The 19,096-nt window shown below is 35.4% G+C and overlaps 1 protein-coding gene and 1 long non-coding RNA gene across 11 annotated transcripts in view; one reads left to right on the plus strand and one right to left on the minus strand.

Annotated features, from left to right (window-relative positions):
* JMJD1C (jumonji domain containing 1C) overlaps nucleotides 1–19,096 on the plus strand; it is a 313,147-nt gene that overhangs the window by 270,075 nt on the left and 23,976 nt on the right. For 7 of the 10 annotated variants that reach the window (XM_082407410.1, XM_082407409.1, XM_082407406.1 and 4 more), the window contains 10 exons: nucleotides 383–488; nucleotides 2,790–2,914; nucleotides 4,230–4,373; nucleotides 4,471–4,657; nucleotides 4,773–6,457; nucleotides 8,736–8,908; nucleotides 9,174–11,383; nucleotides 13,456–13,657; nucleotides 16,814–17,028; nucleotides 17,957–18,109. In XM_082407410.1, coding sequence (XP_082263536.1) covers nucleotides 482–488; nucleotides 2,790–2,914; nucleotides 4,230–4,373; nucleotides 4,471–4,657; nucleotides 4,773–6,457; nucleotides 8,736–8,908; nucleotides 9,174–11,383; nucleotides 13,456–13,657; nucleotides 16,814–17,028; nucleotides 17,957–18,109 — 5,101 coding nt within the window. In that variant the 5' untranslated portion in view covers nucleotides 383–481. The remainder of the gene's footprint in view (nucleotides 1–382; nucleotides 489–2,789; nucleotides 2,915–4,229; nucleotides 4,374–4,470; nucleotides 4,658–4,772; nucleotides 6,458–8,735; nucleotides 8,909–9,173; nucleotides 11,384–13,455; nucleotides 13,658–16,813; nucleotides 17,029–17,956; nucleotides 18,110–19,096) is intronic. The other 3 variants (XM_082407408.1, XM_082407413.1, XM_082407405.1) reach the window with 3 other exon arrangements.
* LOC309635824 overlaps nucleotides 1–19,096 on the minus strand; it is a 189,130-nt gene that overhangs the window by 64,388 nt on the left and 105,646 nt on the right. The window lies entirely within an intron of this gene.

Here is a 19,096-nt window from a genome sequence, read left to right on the forward strand (position 1 = left end):
CTACCAGCTTTAGATGACCTGAAGCTATTTGGTTTGTATATTGCTTCTAACAGTGAAACCCTTTAAAAGGTGATTTGTATAAGGCTTGCAGTTGGAAAACTTGTATAAGGCTTTCAGTTAGAAAACAAACAGTTCAAACAAAACAGTTTGAAATGAGTAAATTTCAAATTTTGTCTTAAGACATTTTTGTCTTATCATGGATTAATTTCTTAGGCTCTGTTGTTATGTTACTGCTAATGAACTATAACTTCTGAATTTGCGTTTTTGTATACGTTTAGATCAAGGAATTTTCTTCAGTCCTTAGAACGTTCAGGAGGGAATGTTGGTAACATTAATGTTAGGACAGTGTAACATGGACCTTTCTTTTAATCTATAATTCTAGGACGACATAGACAGCCTAAACCCAGTTCTCAGGGACAACCCGCAACTTCAGGAAGAAGTGAAAGTCTGGGTAAAGGAACAAAAGGTTCAGGAGATTTTTATGCAAGGTAACTGTTTTGAAGTTATGCATTAATATATATATATATTTTTGGAACTGGGCAATTTCCTATGTTTGGTTTTGGTTGTTCAGTTATATGCAATACAAATAGAAGACCCAGTCTAATATTTTGAGTTATATACAGGCCAGGGAAAATAATAGCAAAATCAGAATAATTTCAATAGGAAATTGGTAACTTCACCAGTTACTGAGGTAATTTCACCACTAATTTGAGCTGAATGCCTGAAATGAAATTATAACCACACAGGTGTTTTGTTAACAGGAAAATTTCCATACTGCAGAGTGCTTTAGGTGTGTCCTTCCTGGAGAAGGAAGCTTTGTTTGCTGTGGACGGTTGCCCAAAGCCACAGTTGATTTCCTTTGAAGAATGCTGTTGGTATCTGATAAAAGTGGCCTATTTCAGTTTGCCTTCCTCAGCAATGACCACAATACTAGTCTTAATTTTGTTTCCTTTTTTTAGTAAGTTACAAGTTTGTCTTCAAACCAGTGAGATTTTATGATTCTTAGTGATTTCTTTTCCTGTCATAAAATCATATATTGAAAATGTAAGCTTTTTGTGAAATTGAAGTGAAACCGCAACAATATGACATGGATACATGGAGTATTGATATTTGGTTGAATGTTTTTAAAAAGGAATTTTGTTAAATTCCCATGTTTATCTGAACCTCAACTTCCATGCCATTTAATTTAAGCATTAATAGAGATAATCTCAGTTGTGGCTGCCTTTCTTTGTATGGGTTTTTATAGCAGCAGATCATCTACTTATTAAATTCTTCTTAAGCTAGATATTTTTTAAACCTTTAATATGGAGAATTTGAAACATACAGAGAAATAGGCACATGGAAGTTCACCGAAATATTCTATCTCCTGGTTCCAACAACTGTAAAATAAAACCTTGGTAGGTTCTGCCCCACCCGTACTCTCATTTATTTCTGTCAATTTTCAGACATTGCTGTATTCTATTTTTAAACAAAGCCACCATACCATTACTATGCTGAAAAATTAATAGTTCCTTAATACCAAATACTGAATACTCAGGTTCAAGTTTCCATTTGTCTCATAAATGATTTTTCACAGGATTGACTTTTATTTTATTTATTTATTTTTAATCTGGGATCCAAAAAATGTCCACAGATTGATTAGTGGATATGACCCGTCTATCTCTTTTTTTCTTCCTTTCCTTTCAGTTTATTTATTGAAGAAGCCAGGCTAATATTTTTTAAAGTAACTTTTTTTTCCTTGTCATATTCTTAGAGGTGAAATCATTAAGGCAGTAATCCTTTCCATCCTAAGCAGAATTATGTGAGACAGACTCCAGATTGTGTTTGGTGGTAGAACAAGACAGTTAAGATGGGTGCTGACGGGAATTGAAAACTGGTCATATTTGGAGTTATTCTATAAGCTATTTCTATATTACATTCAGAAAAAATAATTTGGAGTCTTTTTCTTCCATAGTTAAAAATTCTAAGACTATAGTTTGTATAATAGATTACAGGTATGAATGTGTTTGATTTACAGGTAATATGGAATACTTTCTACAGATGTGTTATTTGATGTATATTTTAGACTGATTAGCATAGTTTTTTTTTTTAAACTGTCAAACATTAAATCATTGATTGATATGTTAAATGTCTTAACTGTGGAAGAAAAGGCATCAATCTAGGAATCAGAAAAATAAATTCAGTTCTAGCTCTTTCACTTAAAAATTTATTTAACCTATCAACCTCACTTTCTTAATTTTTATAAACAGGGAAAGATCTGAGCGTTTTTGAATAAGATTCAAAAGATTGAATAAGCATCTGCAAATTGTGAAAGCATTTAGTAAATTGTTAATGTATAATACTATCATATTAATAAGGTGCATCAGATCCCCCCCACAGTTCTTATTAAACTTTCAAGTATTTGATACCATTTTAGTACCTGTGAATTGAAGAAATTTTTATCTCCATTCTCTTTTGTTTTAAGACATATTTAAATATATACAGATATATATATTTTATTATTTAATCATTACCTATTTTCTGAAGGATATCTGTATACATATATAGGTATCATTTTAAGAAGTGAGTTTAATCCAAAAGTACACCAATATGGTATTTTAGCATTGTGTTTATAAATTCAGTTAACAGTCTCTGCATGTTTTAAGACTTTGGCAGCTTTTTCACCAGGATCAAAATTTGTAGTTGCTTATGGTAAAGTTTTGACAACTAGAAGGTTCATACATCAAGTTCCAAATTACTTTTCCATTTCATCCATGAACTCATCATGTATGATGTGTGTTTTTTTTAAGGTCCTTATTCCTTGAATGGATACAGAGTGAGAGTATATAGACAAGACTCTGCCACCCAGTGGTTTACTGGCATAATTACTCATCATGATCTCTTCACTCGCACCATGATCGTTATGAATGATCAGGTAAATAGTCCAATTTTTGAAAAGAGATGGTTACAATTCACATATTCCATGACTCTCCTCCGTCCCCCCCCCCCCCCGCCCCACAGTGGATCAACAGGTTGACACCAAATAATTTTCATCTCTAGGTGCAGTCATGTAATCCTAATAAGTTCAAATGTGTCTGATGTTACATAGAGTTCACTTGAGGTCACAGCGAGATAGTGATGCCAAATTTATTTCAACACTGATAAAATCAGTCCCTGAAATGGAGGCATCAAACTCTTATTTGTTTAGTCTTTTTTTTTTTTTTATCAGTAGGTCAGCTAAAACTTTCTTAAAGTCTCAGCTTTTCTGCCCCTCCAGTAATAAAAATACTTCCCAAATGGTTTCTTTCCACGAATGAAAACTTTAATGCACACTGAAGTTCTTTTTACATCAAATTCCAGAGTTGGGATGCTCCCTTAAGTTTTATAGCGAATATGGTTAATGTTAAGGATATGAATTTAATGGGAAGTTTTAAGTTAACAGTCTGAAAGTCTTAATTTCAAATCATTTAAAGCTGTACTGTATTTACCCCCAGAAAATAGATATTTACACCTTCCTACCTGAGTGGATTGTGGAGGGTGTCTGAATAAATGAGAACCCCCTCTATAAACAATGCAGATGCTTTGGTTAAAATTCTAGTCAAAATGCTAAATAAACTATATCATTTAATTTTATTTAATTTTTTTCCTTAAAAGCTAACAAACTTTGACCTCTCAGTGAAGCACAAAATTGCCTTTAGTTTTTAAAATAGTTCTTTCTTTAACCTGTCTTTAAAATTATTATTCATTTATATGATTTTTGTCCTTTTCTGCTTCCCATGCTCTACCTTCTTCTTCTTCCTTTTTTTTTTGGCCGCACCATGCAGCTTTCAGGATCTTAGTTCCCCGACCAGGAGTTGAACCCAGGCCCCAGCAGTGAAAGCGCCAAGTCCCAACCACTGGACCACCAGGGAATTCCTGTCATGCTCTACCTTCTTGTTTTATTTTACAGCTGTTTTTTGAAAATTACTTTTTATTTTTGAAATACATTTTATGGCTTGGCAATATACTCTTGAATAACTCTAATCCTTGTTTTGCAAGGTATACTTGCAATAGATGTATTTGCTTTTTAATTTTTAGTTAGCATGTGAAACAGTAGTCTTATCTTTAATGGTTAAAGTTGATTTATTGTAAGTCTGACAGTATCTCAGACTGATTTCTAACATCTCTACTCAGTAAAGAAATTGTACCTAATATCACATTGGCTAGCTGATTGGATTTAATTTTTGTTCTTGTTTTGTGTCATGGATTAGGTACTAGAACCACAGAATGTCGATCCTTCTATGGTTCAAATGACCTTTCTAGATGATGTTGTTCACTCTTTGTTAAAAGGTGAAAATATTGGCATTACATCACGGCGAAGGTCTCGTGCCAGTCAAAATAGCAACACTGTTCACGTATGTATGTTGTTAGTGATGGATTATGGTAAAATATTTTCCCTTAAATTACTTAGGATCAGATAGTGAACAATCATTGTTAATTGGTTATTTTTAGGGTCATTATACACGTGCCCAAGCAAATAGTCCCAGACCAGCAATGAACTCCCAAGCTGCTGTACCAAAACAGAATTCACACCAGCAACAAAGAAATATTCGTCCAAATAAGAGGAAGGGCTCAGATAGCAGTATACCAGATGAAGAGAAGATGAAGGAGGAAAAATATGATTATATAGCACGAGGAGGTAGGACCCACCTTTTTTAAAGGGCATGAGAACATATAAAACAAAAATACATTTAAAATATACTTATTTAATATTAATTTGAAAGATAAAACTGTTCTTTTTTTAAATCTTATAGAAAATCCTAAAGGTAAAAACAAACAGGTGATGAACAAAAGAAGGAAACCTGAGGAGGATGAAAAGAAACTAAATATGAAAAGACTACGAACCGACAATGTTTCAGACTTTTCTGAGAGCAGTGACTCAGAAAATTCAAATAAGAGAATAATAAATAATTCCTCAGAGCAGAAGCCAGAGAATGAGTTGAAAAATAAAAACACTTCAAAGATAAATGGAGAAGAAGGAAAATCCCAGAATAATGAGAAGGCAGGAGAAGAGACACTAATAGATAGCCAGCCTCCCTGGGATCAAATACAGGAAGATAAAAAACATGAAGAAACAGAGAAACAGAAGTCTGTTGACTCTCAGCTTCAAGAAAAAATGATTATCCGTTCATCAGAACAGGCCACACTTTCTGATCATAATTCTAACGATTTACTTCTTCAGGAACGCAATATGGAGAAAACACATACGGTGGAATTATTGCCAAAGGAGAAGTTTGTATCCAGACCACCCACACCAAAATGTGTTATTGATATTACGAATGACACTATTACGGAAAAGGTGGCTCAGGAAAACTCAAGTACCTTTGGCCTTCAGACACTTCAGAAAATGGACCCTGACATTAGTGATTCAAAACATTCAGTCACAAATACAAAATACTTGGAAACAGCAAACCAAGATTCTGACCAGAGCTGGGTCAGTGATGTAGTTAAAGTAGATTTAACCCAATCAAATGTTAGGAATGCTTCTTCAGGAAATGAAAACCTGAATATGGAAAAAGAGAAAAATCAGTATGTCTCTTACATATCTTCTCTAAGTGCAGTTTCTGTCACAGAAGATAAGCTGCATAAACGAAGTCCACCCCCAGAAACTATAAAATCTAAACTTAATACTTCAGTAGATGCTCACAAGACAAAATCCAATCCCTCACCTGAAGTTGTTAAACCTAAAATTAACCATTCCCCGGATTCTGTAAAGTCTAAGCCCACTTTTGCAAACAGCCAAACTGCTGGTGAAAGAAGACTGGCAAGTAAGATAGAACATGAGTTATCAAGATGCAGCTTTCATCCGGTTCCTACTAGAGGCAGTACATTAGAAACTACAAAAAGCCCTCTTATCATTGATAAAAATGAGCATTTCACAGTTTACAGAGATCCTGCACTTGTCGGGTCAGATACAGGAGCTAATCACATTTCACCTTTCTTAAGCCAGCATCCTTTTCCTCTTCATTCTTCATCCCATAGAACGTGTTTAAATCCAGGTACCCATCACCCTGCCTTAAGTCCTGCACCCCACTTACTGGCTGGATCATCCAGTCAAACTCCATTACCTACCATTAACACTCATCCTCTGACTAGTGGTCCACACCATTCTGTTCATCACCCTCATTTACTTCCTGCTGTGTTACCTGGAGTGCCTACTGCCTCCTTACTCGGTGGCCACCCACGACTGGAGACTGCTCACGCCAGCAGCTTGAGCCACTTAGCACTAGCACACCAGCAACAGCAACAGTTGTTACAGCACCAGTCACCTCATCTTCTTGGACAAGCCCACCCATCTGCTTCATATAATCAGCTTGGACTTTATCCAATTATTTGGCAATATCCAAATGGAACACATGCATACTCAGGACTTGGTCTGCCTTCTTCTAAGTGGGTTCACCCAGAAAATGCAGTTAATGCTGAATCTTCCTTAAGGAGGGTAAGTTAAGCTGTGGTTTACCTCATGTCATATATTTATTAACATACGTACAAGTGTTGATTAATTAACTAATATCCCATTAATTTTTTAGATTTCTTATTATAAAATATGCTAGAATTTTTGAAACAGTTATTTTTCTAATTATGATGAAACTTTTGATGCTTAGTAACTTTGGAACTGTAAAGCTAAAATCTCAGAAAAGCCTATTTATTTTTTTAAAAAGCCAATTTAAAGAAGTAAACCTCTTAAGTTGTTTCTAATATACTTAGTCTTCATAACTAATTATGGTATATATCCATAATTATTTTGCTCAGGTAAATTCCTAGAAGTGAAACTTCTGGATATAAAATTTATGTAAAATTGTAAGGCTCTTGATATGTATAATCAAGTTATTCTTAAAAGACAAATTGTTATATTTCCCAGTTAGATACATTATATTGATGTATACTACAAGCTATGACTCTCTAAGCCCCTAGTTCTCTTAAGGGTGCCGAGGCTGGAGAATCCTGATATTGGGAGTGAAGTTGGGGCTGAGCGTCTCTCTGCTTGACAAAGTATTGCTGAAGGTGGGGGACAGGGCTCTTTCTTATTCCTTCATGCGCTGTGTGGTTTTTCCAGCCAGATTAATTTCCATGCTAAGAAATGGTTGTTGAGGGCATTACCAGCCCCATTCTGAAAACTGGGGGATTGGGTGTCACTGTTAAACTCTAGGAGGCAACTTAATCCTTGGCGTGGACCAGGATGCTTTTCAGGTGTTCCCCAGAATCTTTCAAAACACATTTTATTTATTTATTTTTATTGTGGTAAAAGCTACAACGTTAAATTTATTTAACCATTCTAAAGTGTACAGTTTAGTAGTGTGAAGTATATTCACATTGTTGTGCAACAGATATCTAGAACTCTTTCATCTTGCAAAACTGAAACTCTGCCCATGAAACACTAATTCCCCTTCCCCCTAAGTTCTTGGCGCCCACCTTTCTACTTTCTGTCTCTATGATTGTCTGCTTTAGATACTTCATTTGAGTGGACTCATACGATATTTCATGTAGCATAATGTCCTCAGAGTTCATCCATGTTGTAGCATGTAACAGGATTTTTTTCTTTTTTAAGCTGAGTAATATTCTGTTATATGTATATAGGTATATACAGGTACCCTTGTAATCTATATAACTTCAGATTTCTGGATCTTATAGAATTGAGACCTTATTTTAAACATATATTTGAATGATCCTATGTACATGTATATATATATATATTTTTTTCTTGTGTGAGGTTTATGTATATTTTTAATCTAAGAAATTTTATAGCAGCATATCTTTGGTGTGATATCATACTGCTTTCACATTATCATTTTGAGATGTAAAATGTGTGCCCTTTGGTAAAACCAAAGGATTGTATTTTCCCAATATCTGATTCAACACAGTATAACTCAACAAAGCATTTTCTGGAAGAATTTCAGTGAGTCATAGTATAGAAACAGTCCTTAAGCATGTAACTAGATAGTTGTAAGTGTCAACATAGAGATCAATGTCACTAGATATTAACTATGAGAAAGGCAGCATGTTGATGTTAAAAAAATTAATTATGTTGTACCTCCACACCTCCAAGTTTAATGGTCCAACAGCATCTATAGCTTATAGTGAAATGGAGTACAAATGTGTCTTGAAAATGTAATTTTCTGCCAAATCTAAATAAATTATGACATTGGAAAAATTATTTTTGACAAGAAAAATTGGCAAATAAACTTGACGAAATCTGGTGAAATGTATTTTAGCAACATGTTTTCTGTTTTTTTCTATTAGCAGCATATAGTCTTTTGGTGTTAGAATCTTAGGAAATCTTAAAAGCTAGGTTCTCTGTACATCATTTGTAAGTTAAAGGCAATGATTTCAAGATCTGCAATCAGTAAATAAATTTCTGGAAATAACTTTTTTTTTTGGCAACACCACACAGCATGCAGGATATTAGTTCCCCAACCAGGGATGAAACCCATGCCCCCTGCAGTGGAAGTGCAGAGTCCTAACCACTGGACTGCCAGGGAGTTCCCTGGAAATTACTATTTTAATGCTGATTGATTTTTTTCATCATATGGAAAAATCCATATAACTATGTTAGTTACTTATTTGTCTGGATATTTCTCATAAAATACTTAATAAATATACTGCTATATTAGTATGTCACATACTTCATAAATATACTACTATTAAAGTCCTGCTCTGATACTGTGTTTAGCTTTTTCTAGTAACTGAAGGATGATTTTTAAAAATTGTTTTGATAGAATTCTCCCAGTCCTTGGTTACATCAGCCGACCCCTGTGACCTCAGCAGATGGTATTGGATTACTTAGTCACATTCCTGTCAGACCTTCTAGCGCAGAGCCTCATCGGCCTCTTAAAATTACAGCACATTCCAGTCCACCACTGACAAAATGTTTAGTAGATCATCATAAAGAGTAAGTTCACCAATGCTTAAAACTTGTGTTATAGTTTTTCTTAATTCAGTTTATAAATAGATAATTTTAGCAAATGTCTTAAAACTAGGCTGAATAATAGTAAGTACTATTCTTCTGTTTTTATATTCCTTTAATTTTCGTAATAATATTATAGCACATGCAAAGTCGTGTTTCACTTTTATGATAGAATAGTAATGCATAGAAGCTATATTTGTATTATACAAGAAAAAGTGTTTACAGAAACCCTCGTGTATTTTCTTTGCAGAGAATTGGAGAGGAAAGCTTTTATTGAACCATTGCGTTCTGTTGCATCCACATCAGCCAAAAATGACCTGGATCTAAATAGGTCACAGACGGGAAAAGATGGTCACTTGCACAGGCATTTTGTGGATCCTGTATTGAATCAATTACAGAGACCACCCCAGGAGACTGGAGAGAGATTAAACAAATATAAGGAGGAACACCGTCGAATTCTTCAAGAAAGTATTGATGTTGCTCCCTTTACAACTAAAATCAAGGGCCTTGAGGGTGACAGAGAGAATTATTCCAGAGTAGCACCATCATCTTCTAGCCCTAAAAGCCATGTCATCAAACAAGACAAAGATGTAGAATGTTCAGTATCAGATCTTTATAAGATGAAGCATTCAGTGCCTCAGAGTTTGCCTCAAAGTAACTATTTCACTACATTGTCTAATAGTGTGGTCAATGAACCACCAAGGTCATACCCATCCAAAGAGGTTTCAAATATTTACACTGAAAAACAGAGTAATACCCTTGGAGCAGCAGCAGCTAACCCTCAGACTCTGACTTCGTTTATATCATCTCTTTCAAAGCCTCCACCTTTGATTAAACACCAACCGGAAAGTGAAGGTTTAGTAGGCAAGGTACCAGAACATCTTCCCCATCAAATTGCTTCTCAATCAGTAACAACTTTCAGAAATGATTGTAGGAGTCCTACTCAGTTGACAGTTTCTTCTACAAATACACTCCGGAGTATGCCTGCTTTGCATAGAGCACCCGTATTTCACCCACCAATCCATCATAGCCTGGAGAGAAAGGAAAGCAGCTATAGTAGCCTTTCCCCTCCAACATTAACTCCAGTGATGCCCGTAAATGCTGGTGGGAAGGTTCAAGAATCACAAAAGCCTCCAACTCTGATTCCTGAGCCTAAAGACACTCAGGCAAATTTTAAGAGTTCTTCTGAACAGAGTTTGACAGAAATGTGGAAATCTAATAATAACCTCAGCAAAGAGAAAGCTGAATGGCATGTGGAGAAAAGCAGCGGAAAGTCACAGGCTGCTATGGCATCTGTCATTGTACGTCCACCTTCTAGTACAAAACTTGATAGCATGCCAGCAATGCAGTTAGCTTCCAAAGATCGAGTTAGTGAAAGATCTTCAATTGGGGCAAATCAAACAGATTGCCTCAAATCAGCAGAAGCTGGAGAGAGTGGAAGAATCATTCTGCCAAGTGTGAATTCAGACAGTGCTCACATAAAATCCGAAAAAAACTTTCAGGCTGTCTCACAGGGCAGTGTTCCCAGTTCAGTCATGTCTGCTGTAAATACAATGTGTAATACCAAAACGGATATATTCACATCTGCTGCCACTACCACCAGTGTTTCCAGCTGGGGTGGTTCAGAAATAATTTACTCTTTATCAAATACCATTTTGGCCTCTAAATCTTTAGAATGTACCTCTTCGAAAAGTGTCAGTCATTTAGTGGCTCAAACACAAGAATGCAGGGTCAGCACGACAGCTCCAGTTACACCAGCCAGTAGTAAGACAGGAAGTGCTGTTCAATCCAGCTCTGGGTTCTCAGGCACAACTGATTTTATCCATTTAAAAAAGCACAAGGCAGCACTGGCTGCAGCTCAGTATAAAAGTAGTAATGTCAGTGAGACTGAGCCTAATGCTGTGAAAAATCAGACGTCTTCAGCCTCCCCTCTCTTGGATAGCACTGTAGTCTGTAGTACAATTAACAAAGCAAACTCTGTAGGAAATGGGCAAGCATCCCAGACAAGTCAACCAAACTACCATACTAAACTGAAAAAGGCCTGGCTTACGAGACATTCAGAAGAAGATAAAAATACTAATAAAATGGAAAATTCAGGGAATTCTGTATCAGAAATTATTAAGCCATGTTCTGTCAATTTAGTAGCCTCTACATCGAATGATCTACAAAATAGTGTAGATAGTAAGATCATAGTTGATAAATTTGTAAAAGATGATAAAGTCAATAGGAGAAAAGCCAAACGAACTTATGAATCTGGCTCTGAAAGTGGAGATTCAGACGAAAGTGAAAGCAAATCAGAGCAAAGGACTAAAAGGCAACCTAAGCCAACTTACAAAAAGAAGCAAAATGATCTTCAGAAGAGAAAAGGTGAAATAGAAGAAGATTTGAAACCCAATGGGGTTCTCAGCAGGAGTGCCAAAGAAAAAAGTAAATTGAAGTTGCAGAGCAACAATAATAGTGGTAAGTAAATTAATTACTCTTTTATCTCAAGTAAAATGGGCTGTAAGTTCTTGCAATAATGGTGGTGTTCTCTAAAAATTAGAGAGCTTAAAGGCATCTTTGACTTCATTTGTATGCCCTGGTGTAATGTATGTGCTCATTGACTTCATTTCTACATTCTTCATTTCTACAAGTACCCTGTAAGAGGAAATGAGAGAAGACCTATCAATATTTCTCCATTTTCAAGAGACTTGTAGAAATATGTTTTTACATAGCACTCAGGTTGGCAAAAACCCAGTGTGTAATTTAGTAGTTATTCAGAATTTTGACCATTTCTAAAAATTGTCAAAAGGCAGTTACAGCTATACACTAAAAGTGGATTTCTAATACAGGCATACCTTGTTTTATTGTGCTTTCCAGATATTGTCCTTTTTTTTTTTTTTTTTTTTTTTTTTAAACAAATTGAAGGTTTGCAGCAGCCCTGTGTCAGGAAAGTCTGTTGGCACCATTTTTCCAACAGCATTTGCTCACTTCATGTCTCTGTCATATTTTGGTAATTCAGACTTTTCCATCGTTACTGTATAATATTTGTTTCGGTGATCTGTAATCAGTGGCCTTTGATGTTACTATTGAAAAAAGATTACAGCTCACTGAAGGCTGAGATGTTGGTTAGCCTTTTTCAGCAATAAACTATTTTTAAATTAAGGTACATGCATAGTTTTTTAGACATAATGCTGTTGCACACTTAATAGACTGCATTATAGTGTATGTTAAGATGTACGTGATCTTGCTGTAATTGTACTACGTACGCTAACAACAGGTAAGTTGATAGAGCTCAGAACAAGAGTTCTGCTGTATCTTCTGCAAGAATTATATAATCTCAGGAGAACACTTGAACTGCCTCTGATCCGCAAAATGGGCAGGATTAGTAAACAAAAGGGTAGGAAATACAATTTATTCATTCAACATGATAGAAATAACAAACTATGTAAATCTCAGGTCTGGCATATAGCTACATAAATATGGGCAGTATAAGTACGCTGATAGGTGTCAACAAACACTTGCTTGTCCCAACGTGCTTTTAAGTGAATATATTTTTTAAAATTGAATAGGCTACATTTAACTTAAATACAATATAATGTTTTGAGTTCTTGCTGCTCTATAGATGACTGATTACTTGAGCTCATGTTATTACAACAGTTAAGTTCAAGTTAATGAACGTGATGGAGCAATGATGCAGAGTATAGTAAATAAATTAATTTTTTTCCTGCAAGTATTAAATTGTATAGTGCGTTAGAGTTTTGTTTTTCTTTAGACTTCTCTGATGCCTTTTTTCTTTATACCATCAATAAAGACAGGCAGGTTAATATTGGCTTTTTTCTTTTACATCCTTCAAACCCTTTGATTTTTCTAAAAGATACTGCTTCTATCAAATATTGATACCAAATGGAGGGCATTATAATAAGGGAGAGATATTAGGAGAAAAATCTTAGCCCCTCTTCCCACAAATATAGTGTGATAAAATTGAAATTTGTCTTGATCCACATTTACCTTTGGAGAATCAGATTAAGTATTTCAAAACACTATAAATATATTGAAACTAGACTGTCGTTTCTAGAAGTATTAACTTTTGGTCTTTAGGTCCTTCCTGTGCATCTTAAAAGAGCCTCCTCCTACATATAACAAATTTCTGTGTAGAAGAGCTGCATTTTTATCTATAGATTTACATAGAAAATGAATGATTATCATGTTTGCTACTATACAAATATGAATATTGAGTATGTGAAGATTTCAGTCAGCTGGAAAATTTACTTACGTCTGCATTTCCATTATACTGACATTAAGAGTTCATTTGGTTAGTAGAATAGTAAACAGAAATGCTGCTATGGACTTTTTAGTTATTAATGAGTACCTTGAACTATAATCTCTTTTCTACAATCTTAATAATATATGATCACAGTTGTATAATTGACTTGAACTTTTTTTTTTTGCCTTTATTCTCAGTGATCTTTAATTGATTTGAATATTATCTCAAGGAGTTTACCTTTCTAAAAAGTTATAATCTTGCTAATACTTTCCTACTGCTTTTACAGCTGGCATCCCTCGTTCAGTATTAAAAGACTGGCGTAAAGTCAAGAAGCTGAAGCAAACTGGGGAATCCTTTTTACAGGATGACTCCTGCTGTGAGATAGGGCCTAATTTGCAAAAGTGCCGAGAATGTAGACTTATTCGGAGTAAGAAGGGAGAAGAACCAACTCACTCACCAGTGTTTTGTAGATTTTACTACTTTAGACGGTAAGTTGAAAATAGGTAATTGGGGGAAAATATGGTAATAGGATATTGGAAATTGTACTGTCGTTCTGAGGGTTTTTTGGAGGTGGGAATGAGGCTTTGAGCCTCTGTGTTTCTGAGGCATTATAAAAAGACACTAAACTTTTTGTGTGCCAAATTTAACAATAGTTAACCGTTAGACTAAATTCGTATTCACACTGCTACTTGTTTTCATATGACCTTTCTCTTCTGAGAGATTTATTATTCCTTAATGAGAAAATGTTAGTATTTTTTCTAAATTATAGGAAACAGCAGTTTAAGTATTTTTTAAATTTATATAAAACAAAACAATGTCACATTTATATCTGTGCATTAGCCACAATAAAAGTCTATAAATCTAGGTAAACAATCTAGGCATTAAACTAAAGTCAGTATGTTACATTACAGATACCCATACTTTGGGTTTTGTTTTGTTTTGTTTTTATTTATTTATTTTTGGCTACATTGGGTCTTTGTTGCTGCGTGCCGGCCTTCTCTAGTTGTGGTGAGCAGGGGTTACTCTTCATTGCAGTGTGTGGGCTTCTCATTGCGGTGGCTTCTCTTGTTGCGGAGCACGGGCTCTAGGCGTGTGGGCTTAAGTAGTTGTGGCTCGCGGGCTCTAGAGCACAGGCTCAGTAGTTGTGGCGCACGGGCTTAGTTGCTCCGCAGCATGTGGGATCTTCCTGGACCAGGGTTCGAACCCGTGTCCCCTGCATTGGCAGGTGGATTCTTAACCACTGCGCCACCAGGGAAGCCCATTTTGGGGTTTTTTAAATTTTGTTTTTATTTTAATTTTTATTGGAGTATAGATACCCATACTTTTGTTTTGTTAAACATTTGTAGCTATAAAAATATGAGTTATAAAATGACAAGAAGGATTTGTTAGTAGCACGTCACATTTCACAGGTTTTGTGGTAAATATAAAAACAACTTAGTAGTTGTTATGGGCTTCTCTGGTGGCACAGTGATTAAGAATCCACCTGCCAATGAAGGGGACACGGGTTCGAGCCCTTGTCCGGGAAGATCCCACATGCCGGGGAGCAACTAAGCCCGTGCACCACAACTACTGAGCCTGCACTCTACAGGCCACGAGCCACAACTACTGAGCCTGTGCACCTAGAGCCCGTGCTCCACAACAAGAGAAGCCACTGCAATGAGAAGCCCGCGCACCACAACGAAGAGAAGCCCCCGCTCACCACAACTAGAGAAAGCCCACGCGCAGCAACGAAGGCCCAACACAGCCAAAAATAAATAAATAAAATAAATAATTTTTTTTAAAAAGTTGTTATTAATTTATATACTACTGTAATATTAATATTACTAAATAATACTTTAATACTAAAAATTTATAGACTTATAAGAGTTTAAAGAATAGCTGGGTAACCCAGCCAGTAGAAACTAGTTAATTTCTCAGATTCTAGAATCAATTATTCCTGGATTTCGGTTCCAGCTCTGTCCTTAGTTGCTGTGTGACTTTATTAACTGTAGTAGCACTACAGCTAAGCCTGTCTCATCTGCATAATATGAATAATAGTGTTACCTACCTCACAGAGATTTCATGACGATGAAATGAGAATAAAGTACACAGAGTTCTTAGCATAGTACCAAGCATGTATGGAATGCATCTATGATGTTGCCTGCAATTATTTTCCTAATCATCATCATCTTCTTCCTAAGAAGTTACGAGGCACTTTGCTGTGGCAAATAAATGTACTATGCTGGTGGCCCAGTAGAGACCCCAAAAATATGTATTGGCAGAAACAGAACATTTCTTCTTTACTTCATGGTTTTTCTAGCCAACAATCCCCAAAGGACAGACAACTTCAAAGAACAGTTATAGAAGGTAGTCCACATGGAAGTACAGAAAAGGTGGAAAAGGAATCAGAAGGAAAGTAGGTTTGAAGAGATAGGAAAACCTTTGGGAAAGTTTTAAGGAAGGAAAAGTAGACATAACACAAAGCTGAAATAAGATGATGGGTTGTCATGAAAGGAGAAAGTGTTTTTTTTTTAAGAAAAAGAGGGAAAGGTAATAAAGGTATAGGAAGAAGTGGTAAAAGGAATGTTGTTGGTATTGTCCATTTGAAAAATACAGACTGATGTGTAATGTACTTCTCATATCCCCTCTTTGAGAGTAAAGAGAGTAAGTTCAAAGACAGTTGAGAAATAATCGTCAGCCTGTAGGAGAATGGCAATTTTGCCTTCCATTTACCTTAAACTTCTCTGAATTGAGTGGTTACATAAATTGGACATCAGAAGCTAAGAGAAGGAAGTAAGCACAGTAATTGAGTTCCTAATATACTATTAAGAATTTCAATCTTGTTCCTCCAAATCATGTTAATGAAGTGTCATTTTAATTAGTGAAGAAAATGGGTTTTTAAACATTTTTTATTTATTTTTGGCTGCATTGGGTCTTCGTTGCTACGCGCAGGCTTTCTCTAGTTGTGGCGAGCGGGGGCTACTCTTGGTTGCGGTGCGCGGGCTTCTCATTGCAGTGGCTTCTCTTGTCACGGACCACAGGCTCTAGGCGCGCAGGCTTAAGTAGTTGTGGCACACGGGGTTCATTGCTCCGCGGCATGTGGGATCTTCCTGGACCAGGGCTTGAACCAGTGTCTCCTGCATTGGCGTGCAGATTCTTAACCACTGCGCCACCAGGGAAGCCCAAGAAAATGTATTTTTTAATTTAGCTTTTTCTTTTTTTTAATCTCAGTGAGTCTTAAGGTGATTTACGGTATTTTCAACTTTAGAGGGTGCTGACTTAGATTATGTATAAAATAACTGCATTGCTCAAGGCAGCATTCGGCCAATATTTTAACTCTTTTCCTCATGAAACACTTGGACAGTTTTCATTTGACTGGAGTTAAATAGTTAAGTATAAGTGACAGGTAAAATCTTATTTCTTGAAATAACCTAAAATTGGTGCCCCTGCATTGCCATTTGTGTAGCACTATGGGAGTCAAAAGTTGGTTAAATTTTATTAATAAAGTTTGTATGTATAAAGAACCACTCTATTTTCATGTTTTTTAATTGTAAATTTATATATTTATAATGTAATATAAAAATATAAATTAATTATACATTTACAACTTTTAAAACCTGGACTTCTGTCTTGTTATCTAATGCTTTTATGTTTTAATGTTTCAGATTGTCTTTTAGTAAAAATGGAGTGGTTAGAATAGATGGCTTCTCTTCTCCTGACCAATATGATGATGAAGCTATGAGTCTATGGACACATGAAAATTATGAAGATGATGAAGTAGACATAGAAACTTCAAAATACATCTTGGATATAATAGGTGATAAGTTCTGTCAGTTAGTAACATCTGAAAAAACAGCTTTGTCCTGGGTGAAAAAGGATGGTAAGGAAGTTAAATACTTAGACCATGCAACTATACACATTTTGTTTTAAGAATTTCTCTTTGGAATATGTTTTATCTGTGGGAGACGTCCTTAATCTTACCTAGGCTTGTTTACTTTTAATTTTGATAATGACACTATTATGTGCAAATGTACCTATATGTAATTAAGGTAACATATTTTCCAACTGAGGTTGAATTGAATGGATTAGCAATTTGTGCAATTACAATAGCATTTTGGTATTTCTGCCATTATGACATAACTGAGCACGATAAAGACACTTTGGATGTGAAATTGGGAAACTTCAGCATTTGCCATATAAAGACATAATCCATCCCAATTATTTAAGCTTTTTATCTCATGTGATTCATCAGTCTTTGGAGTTAGATAGACTTACATTTGTATCTCAACTTTATTCCTTGTTTAACTGTATGAAATGGGAATGATAACTACATCATAGGTTTGTTTTTAAAGTAGTTATGTTATATTTACTAAGTAAAGCACCTAATATACTAGGTGTTCAAAATGTTAGCTTCTTTTCCTTCCCATCCCTTAAGTCAGTAGTTCGTCCCCCAGGGGACATTTTGCAATGACTCAAGACATTTTTGGTTGCATAACTGAAAGGTGTTGGGGGTACAGAGAATTAGCATCTATAGGTGGAACCCCAGATGCCACTGCGCAGGGTAGCCGCCCACAAAAGAGAATTATTCATCCAAATATCAAGGGCGCCAGGATTGAGAACCCCTCCATTAGATGTAAGTCTTCTGAAGAGAATTACTAGTTACATCAAGAAATCTGCTATTGATTGTTAATTAATAAATCCTTCAAAGTTTTTGGTTTGCCTTTAAATTTTTGTTTTTGTGCATATCAGTGAAAATTGTATGGAAAAGAGCATGTTTGCCTTTAAATTTTTATTTCCCTGTATTTCAGCCAAAATTGCCTGGAAAAGAGCAGTGAGAGGAGTCCGGGAGATGTGTGATGCGTGTGAAGCAACATTGTTTAACATTCATTGGGTTTGTCAAAAATGTGGATTTGTGGTCTGCTTAGATTGTTACAAGGCAAAGGAAAGGAAAAGTTCTAGAGGTTAGTTATAACTTCATATAAATTGAAATTTTTTTTTAGGACCACTCATCTAGAAAATATGATGAATTAGATGAGTTTTTTCCCTACCTTCCTTAATTATGAATATATTACATTAAGGAAGTTTTATGAAGCATATGTTTAAAAAAGGAGGAGTTAACCACAGTTTATTAAAATAGCCAGATTTTCTACAATAAAACTGCATCTATATCTTTTTAGCCTGATTAGTAGATCCACTCTCTCATTTCAATCAGATTAATGCAGCCCAAATTTAGGTTAGGCTTTGCTGCTTTCAGATTCCACTGTGTCACAGCCTGAAGTGTCTTATAGAACCTGTTAATTATACAGTCAAGCACATAAGTCACAATTGCATACTTACTAGGGTGAATTGATTTTTCTAAAAATTGGTCCATAAAGTTTAAATCCAAATGTTCAAGAATATGCTACCACTAGCACCATTTATCCCCTAGTTAGAAAATGAAGAAGTCTTTATTATATATGAAAACAGCCTTTGAAATGATTATTTCTAATTTCTAGAGAAGTAAAATGGCACAAAACAGTGTTCTGCATGTTAATACATTTGGAAGATAATAGTTTAAAAAGAAAGTAACTAATTGTACCTTTTGTCATGGTACAAGTGTTTTAGAAAAAGTTCATCCAAGGCAGTTAAGGAAGTAGCTACTTAAATACTGGTAACCTGAAGGTTTTGGGGGTAAAGTCTTAATGAGAGGATTCAAACTGTGGAAGTATTAGAAGTAAAATCATGTTTAGTGATAGACTATTTATTCAGTATCTAAGAACAGTGAATGTCATTTTCATTCCAGGCAGCTCTTTTTCAAAGTAGTATGTCAGATAGATGAACCATGATTTAGCCATCAGTATCTTTTCCACTGATAGGATTACTAAAACCTGGCCCTTTCTAACGCTTTTTCTTATACACCCAGCGTTTACCAAAGAGACTTGAGCAAGTGGGAGAGCATCTACAGCTAG

Source organism: Balaenoptera borealis, assembly GCF_965194805.1.
Source record: "Balaenoptera borealis genome assembly, chromosome: 10".
Classification (NCBI taxonomy): domain Eukaryota; kingdom Metazoa; phylum Chordata; class Mammalia; order Artiodactyla; family Balaenopteridae; genus Balaenoptera; species Balaenoptera borealis.